Consider the following 7,875-nt stretch of genomic DNA (forward strand, 5'->3'; position numbering starts at 1 on the left):
CCTTTATGGTTGAATAAAATTCCATTGTGTATATATATCACATTTTCTTTATCCATTCATCTGTTGATTGGCACATAGGTCAGCTATTGTGTATTGGGCTGCTATAAACATTGATGTGCTGCATTACTGTAGTATGCTGCTTTTAAGTCCTTTGGGTATAGGCCAAGGAGTGGGATAACTGGGTCAAATGGTGGTTCCATTTCAAGTTTTCTGAGGAATCTCCATACTGCTTTCCAGAGTGGTTGCACCAATTTGCAGTCCCACCAGTAACGTATGAGTGTACCTTTTCCCCACATCCTTGCCAACATTTATTACTGCTTGTATCCCTGTTAATTGCCATTCTGACTAGAGTGAGATGGAATTTCAGTGTAGTTTTAATTTGCATTTCTCTAATTGTTAGAGATGTTGAATATTTTCACATATTTGTTGGCCATTTGTATTTCTTCTGTGAAGTCCTGACCAGTTCTTGACTTAGTCACCAAAAGAAATTTCAGGATGCCTCAAGAGGCACATACAAAATTTTAGTTAGGAATACTAAGAGATTTATTCAGGAAAGCAAGCAATATATGCAAACAAGGTACTCACACCAAAGGAGAAGGGGTATGGTCCCTTAAGAGTGAGATATGCTTTTGGGATCTTGGGTTATTCTTTTTACCTTTTTTGATGATTTACAGGCTATTATAATTTTTATATTTTTATTGGTGCATTATAATTATAAATGTAGGATTTGTTATTATATAGTTGTACATACACACAATATAATGATATATTTTGTCCAATATAATTCCTCAGTATTTTCATTGTTCTTCCCTCCTCCCTCTCCCTGGTCCCTGGACCCCTAGGGACTCTACTGTTATTCCTTCTGTTTTTGTGAAATCCACCCTTCAACCTTTCTTTTCCTTTTTCCTTTCTAACTTCTACATATGAGAGGAAACATATCACCCTTGACTCTTTGAGGTGGCTTTTTTGCTTTATATAATGTTCTCAAGTTCTATTCATTTTCCTAAAAATAAAATAATTAATAGAGCACTAATTTCCAGAATATATAAAGAACTCAAAAAACTCTACACCAAGAATACAAATAACCCAATCAACAAATGGGCTAAGGATATGAACAGATGCTTCACAGAAGAAGATCTACAAGCAATCAACAAACATATGAAAAAAATGTTCACCATCTTTAGTAATAAGAGAAATGCAAATCAAAACTACCCTAAGATTCCATCTCACCCCAATTAGAATGGCGATTATCAAGAATAAAATCAACAATAGGTGTTGGAGAGGATGTGGGGAAAAAAGGTACACTCATACATTGCTGGTGGGGATGCAAATTAGTGCAGTCACTCTGGAAAGCAGTGTGGAGGTTCCTTAGAAAACTTGGAATGGACCCACCATTTGACCCAGCTATCCCACTCCTCGGCCTATACCCAAAGGACTTAAAATCAGCATACTACAGAGATACAGCCACATCAATGTTCATAGGTGCTCAATTCACAATAGCCAGACTGTGGAACCAACCTAGAAGTCCTTCAATTGATGAATGGATAAAGAAACTATATATATATATATATATATATATATATATCATAGTTTGTATATTGTGTATATATATATATATATATATACACACACAATGGAATATTACTCAGCTATAAAGAATAATAAAATTATGGCATTTGCAGGAAAATGGATGAAATTGGAGAATATCATGCTAAATGAGATAAGCCAATCTCAAAAATCCAAAAGATGAATGATCTCACTGATAAGCGGATAATGACACATAATGGGGGGGTGTGAGGGGGGCAAGAATGGAGGAAGGAGGGACTGTATAGTGGGAAAAGAGGGGTGGGGGGGTGGGGGGAAGGAAAAAATAACAGAATGATTCAAACATCATTACCCTATGTAAATGTATGATTACACAAATGGTATGCTGTTACTCCATGTACAAACAGAAACAACATTTATCCCATTTGTTTACAATAAAAATAAATTAAAAAAAAAACCTAAAAAAAAGAGTGGTTCAGACATTGCAAAGGCTCTGGGAAGGGCCAGCTGTAAAAAAAAAAAAATGACATAATTTTATTTTTCTTTATGGATGATAATAACCCCATTGTGTAAATATACACCACAGTTTCCTTATCCATTCATCCATTAGTAGACACTTAGGTTGGCTTATAGTTTAACTACTATGAACTGTGCTGCTATAAACACAGTTGTGCTTGTATTTCTATAGTATGCTGACTTTAATTCTTTAGGATAAATGCCATGGAGTGCTATAACTGGCCATATGTTTCTATTCCTAGTCTTTTGAGGAATATCCATACTAATTTCCATAATGATTACATTAATTAACAACCACACCAATGGCTTAAAGTGTTTTTCACCACCCCCAACTTCTCCAGCATTGAAGTGAAGTAAAATCTCAGTGTTTTGATTTGCATTTTCTGATTGCTAAAGATGTGGAACATTTTTTTCATATAATTGTTGACCATTTTATTTCTTGTTTTGAGAAATGTCAGTTTAGTTTTTTGCCCATTTTTTGATTGGGTCATTAGGTTTTTGGGGTGGGGTGTAAGTTTTTCGAGTTCTTTATATGTTTTGAACATTAATTCTCTCTTGGCAAAGTAGATGACAAAGAAGTTTTTCCCATTCTGCAGGTTCTTGCTTCATGTTCTTGTTTCCTTTGCTGTGCAGAAACTTTTACTTTGATGCCATCTCATATATTAATTCTTGATATTATTTCCTGAGATTTAGAAGTTCTTTGAAGGAAGTCACAGCCTGCTTCTGAATGTTAGAGTGCTGATCGTATGTTTTCTTCTAGGAGTTGTAAAGTTTCTAGTCTAAGTCCTAGGCCTTTGACCCATTTTGAGTTGACTTTTGTGCAGTGTGAGAGATAGTTATCTAGTTTCCTTCTTCTACATATGCTTTTCCAGCTTTCCTAGTACCATTTGTCAAAAAAGACTTTTCTCTGACATATACCTTTGTTGAAGATCAGATGATTACATCTGTTTGGATTTCTCTGTTTTCTATTCTGCTCCATTGGTCTATGTGTCTGTTTTTATGACAGTATCATGCAGTTTTTTTTTTTTTTTTTTTTTTAACAAAAGCTTGGTGGTATAATTTGAGGTTGGATACTGTGATGCTTCCAGGATCACTTTTATGGCTTAGAATTTCTTTGGCTGTTTTGGGTCTTTTTATTCTTCTGAATGAATCAAAGGACTGCTTTTTGTAATTCTGTGAAGAATGTCATTGGTATTACAGTAGACTAACTTGTTATTGGATTTTGCTATGCTGCTTGGGAGAGAGATTAAAGACATTGTCTTTTGTTCTGGTTCCATCTCATTCTTAAGCAGGTGACTTGTATTTTATATTTTGGGGTTGGAACATGTAATTGTTCCTGACTTTCTCCTGGCAGTCTGACTACCTTTGTTAGTTTAGGAGCAGGATGCCATTTCATCTCTTCCCACTTTTTTCTTTCCCTCAGGTGCAGTGGGGTTTCTCCTGTACCCTGAGAGCTGCAGAGAATTCTGCCCTTTCCCTGTCAGATTAAGGCTTTGTGTGTGGAAAATATGGCAGAAAGATCTTATTGGGATTTCCTACCCTTCCATGAGGCCAGCTGCTTTCATACCTCACAAGTAGATTCTCATTTCATCATGTACGGTTATAAGTATCCTTTGTAATTTCCTTAAAAGTTTTATGTTAAAGATTTCCTTCATAATTAACAATAATAATTATATGCAAGGACTGAATTAATTTACACATTGAGCATATATTTACTAAACACCTACCACTTGCCAGTCACTCTATTAGGTGGGATAAAAAATATCAGCACTAATACCCCAAGCCATTCACTGAAGTATAAATAAGGATTGGAAAAACATTCATTAAAGATAGCCACCTTATATTTTTTTTCAAACAAAAATTTTTAAAAAATCTAGGCTCTACCCTTTTAACTCAGCACTACAAAGTTTACAGTTCTTTTTGCATTTTTCTCCCTATGTAGACTAAAAAGATCCTTTAATAAAGCAAATGCATTGTCAACCACTGTATACTCATTAGTGCAGCAAGATGCTTTGTTCTTGGCAGGTGCTAAGTGACTGTTGAGTGAAAATGTATCAGTGAAAGTCAAACAGAGGGAGTATTTCTGTGTATATGTCAATGTCCCTGTGGTATCTGTGGTGGCTACTGGCCAATCTAAGGATAATGGAGAACTGGTGATAATTTGTAGAATGACTGTTGTAGAGGACAATCATAGGGGGTTTTGAAAAAGTACATAAAGTAACCAGTGATGGTAGAGATATGAATGTGGTGGAGTGGGGGGTGGGTAGGGAACATATGGGGGAATAATTTAAAATGTCAAGAGGACAAAATAACAGAATATTCTTAAGATCCTGGGTTCAATACCCAGCAATGAAAAATATATCCCTAGTGGTCAGGTGACTGTTCAGTGCCACCTAAAACTTGTCCCATAGCACTTGAAATAGGGAAGATGAACAGGATGGAAGTTCATGACAATGAGAGAAGTTGGAAGACTGAGCAGAGTCAGAACAGCAGGGGAAATGGGAGATTGAGTGGGTGGTCAGGGTTCTGGGAGGGGACAGGTTTTCCTTGTTTAGGCGGCAGAGGTTTGTCTTTCAATTGAATAAGGAAGTCAGAAGAGAGGTCTGTGGGGTAGATTTGTTTAGAACAGAAATCAAATGCCAACACTTCCCAGAGACAGAAATACCATCTGCAAGTGCCATGCTGTGTCTGCTGCTTCCCTTGGCAGCTGCTCTCTTCCCAGGTGGTGACAGTGAAGTTGGTAAGAACTGGGGCATCTGACCAGTTGTGTGCAAGTATGTGTGTGTGTGTGTGTGTGTGTGGTGTGGAGATGGCAGTTCCCCCTGCCTGTACCTGTGGAGAAAGAGTGCCTGCCAAGCTGGCCCCATTCTGAGTGTCCTACTCAAGCTCCCTGTGCCCTTATGGAGGTTGCTGATAGAGCTTGGGACCCTGGGGCAAGCAAATGTCAGCTAAGGGGACTGTGGCTCTCCATTTCCCCAGATTCTGAGTCTTCCCACTCTGGCACCTTTTCCCCAAGTCTCTCCCTCCCAATGTTCCATTTCTCCCCATTCCATCTATCCTTTTGCCACAGGGTTTGGAGAGCCTGTCTCCTACCATGCCATCCGGACCTCATCCTTTCACAACCATTCCTGGGTACATCAGGGCTCAGGCTGGTTGGGTGAGCTGCAGACTCACTGCTGGAACAGCAGCTCTGGTACTTTCACTTTCCTGTATCCCTGGTCCAGGGGCAACTTCAGTGACAAGGAGTGGATGGATCTGGAAAGGGTTTTAGGAACAAATTTCCATAAGGTTCAGGAATTTTACACTTGTCATTTGATGTCTGAAGGTAAGTTCAGTCCCTTTCTGGGGAGAAGAAAGGGAGAATAGCTGGGTGTCTTGGTGAACTTTTTGTTCCTCTAGGAAACAGCCTACTCTGTGTTCTGAATCTTACTCCAGTCTCTTCAGCACAAGACTGCAATCACACTCTGAACATGGACTATCTAGGACCCAGTTCTTTAAATCTTAAGTTTTTGCCACTTATGAACTGCTCTCTCATTGACTGCAGGGCTGTATTTTATTCTCTCTCCTCAGAGGCATCCTGTGGCACCCCTTTCCCTGCACCTTCAATCAGCTTCCTCACTCTTTGATTGAGTCCTGAAAGTGTGATTTTCTCTCGCATTTAATTTCTTCGGTCATCCCCTTCTAAACCATCATAGTAACATGAATATATTCACCCTGGTTTGTTACAGTCTCAGCTCCCTCAGTAAGTCCTTTCTCCTCCGCACCATGGCTATTACCTTTGAACAGTTCCCCCCCTTCTCATATTATCATTGTTTCCTCCACCTCCAGCTCCTATCAGTTCCCCTTTCTGTGAACCTCTGGGTCACACTTGGGTCCTTTCCCTTAAACTCCCAAACTCCCTTCTGCTTCTATTGTCTTTTGCTTCCTCTCATTCCATTTCCTTCTTTTCTTCCCTTTCCCTATTAAATCATTCCTCCTCTTCCCCAGATCCTTTTGATCTACAGATTACAATAGGCTGTGAACTGCACTCTGGGAAGAACTTTTTAAGCTTCCTGCAGGGAGCTATCCAAGGATATGATTTCCTGAGCTTCCAGAACAAAACATGGTTACCATCTCCAAAGGGTGGAAGAAAGGCTCAGAAAGCCTGTAAACAACTCAATCTGAGACAAGGCAACACACAGAGGGTACACAGGCTCCTCAGTGACACCTGCCCACATTTCACCTTGGGTCTTCATGATGCAGGGAAGGCTCACCTCCAGCAACAAGGTCAGTTTTATAGCCCATCTCAAAGAACTTTTCTATTTTAATGTCAAATTCAGGATAAAAAGAGAAGAAGATAATGAGTGACATTTCTAGAAGTGGGAATGATGTAGCTGTGTAGGTCTTTTGTGGAGTTCTGAACCTTTCAGTCTGTGTTAGAATCTGTGTCTGGATGTGTCCCCTCTCCTTTGCAGTGAAACCTCAGGCCTGGCTGTCTAGTGGTCCCAGCCTTGGACCTGGCCATCTATTACTGGTGTGCCATATCTCTGGATTCTACCCAAAACCTGTGTGGGTGATGTGGATGCGGGGTGAGCAGGAGCAGCTGGGCACTCAGAGAGGTGACTTCCTGCCCAACGCTGATGGGATGTGGTATCTTAGAGCAACCCTGGATGTGGCAGCTGGGGAGGCAGCTGGCCTGTCCTGCAGGGTGAAGCACAGCAGCCTAGGAGGCCAGAGCCTCGTCCTCTGCTGGGTGGTAAGAGCTGGGACCCAGGCTGGAGATGTGGGAAGGTGGTCCTCTAGCAGAGCATGAGATCAGCTAAAAAACTGGGATTTTTAGGGATTCCTAAAATGAAGACAAATATTTTAATCCAAGGAATGGAAGAATTTAAAATGAGGACTCTGGAGATGCAGAAAGATGTAGGATAGATGAAGGATTCATCTCTGAAAAGGGATGAGAAGAAAATAGGAAGAAAGATTGGTGAGGTGGAAATTAAAAGAAAATAGCACAAGTCAACACAACAAATGGGGAGAACATGGGGTAAAATGGGGAATGGGCTTGAAACAAGATCCTTGGTGTCCGCTTGAATCTGCAGCACCTCACAGTTCCCTGGGCTTGATCCTCTTGGCTGTGATAGTGGCCCTGGCTCTTCTGACAGGACTTGGAGTTTGGTTTATGAAACGCTGGTGAGTTCTTTCTATACACCTCTCCTGTTTGTCTCTCCTCCCCAATGGCCTTCCCTTCTTCTTCGTCTTTTTTCTCACTTTTCCTTCTGCTCCCAGCCCCATTCCCACTTCCTCCTCAGATTTCACCTCCACCTTATGAAGGTCTGTTACTTCTCTGTTCTCATTTGCTTCACTTAGGACACACTGTGAAGCTCCCTGCAGTGCTCTCCCTTTGAAGTGAGGACCCAGCCACCCAGGTGCCCTGTGTACCCTGAACACCATGTGGTGATGGTGCTTCAACTCTTCTATTTTTTGGGGGAGTATCTGAGGTTTGAACTCATAGGCACTCAACCACTAAGCCATGTCCCCAGCTTTTTTTGTATTTTATTACAGACAGGGTCTTGCTGAGTTGCTTAGAGCCTCTTAAGTTGCTGAGGCTGCCTTTGAGCTTGTCATCCTCTTGCCTCAGCCTCCTGAGCTGCTGGGATTACAGGCGTGCACCACCGTGCCCTCTCAACTCTCCCTTGAAACCTTTGTATTTTATTTTTGCTTCATGAAGAGTTACCAATATATACTCAGTGTAATCTGTCAGGATTTGTTTTCTGACCTGGTTTCTGGGACTTAACTCTGAATGGAATAGGACCCTAGCAAGCGCCCCCTGGTTAGATA

The 7,875-nt window shown here is 40.7% G+C and overlaps 2 protein-coding genes across 2 annotated transcripts in view; both read left to right on the top strand.

Moving 5' to 3' along the window:
- Positions 1-7,554, top strand: part of LOC306638900 (antigen-presenting glycoprotein CD1d-like) — a 78,861-nt gene extending 71,307 nt beyond the window's left edge. The window contains exons 5-6 of the mRNA XM_079102350.1: positions 7,136-7,227; positions 7,405-7,554. Of these exons, the coding sequence (XP_078958476.1) occupies positions 7,136-7,227; positions 7,405-7,447 (135 nt within the window). The 3' untranslated portion in view covers positions 7,448-7,554. The remainder of the gene's footprint in view (positions 1-7,135; positions 7,228-7,404) is intronic.
- LOC306654328 (T-cell surface glycoprotein CD1a-like) lies at positions 5,377-6,853 on the top strand (the record flags this gene model as incomplete). The annotated part of the gene is made up of 3 exons (XM_079127768.1): positions 5,377-5,386; positions 6,049-6,327; positions 6,516-6,853. 3 exons carry the CDS (start codon positions 5,377-5,379, stop codon positions 6,851-6,853), a joined length of 627 nt encoding a protein of 208 aa, XP_078983894.1.
- Positions 7,555-7,875: the final 321 nt, after the last annotated feature.

The sequence above is a fragment of the Sciurus vulgaris genome, assembly GCF_902686455.1.
Source record: "Sciurus vulgaris genome assembly, chromosome: 1".
Taxonomy (NCBI): domain Eukaryota; kingdom Metazoa; phylum Chordata; class Mammalia; order Rodentia; family Sciuridae; genus Sciurus; species Sciurus vulgaris.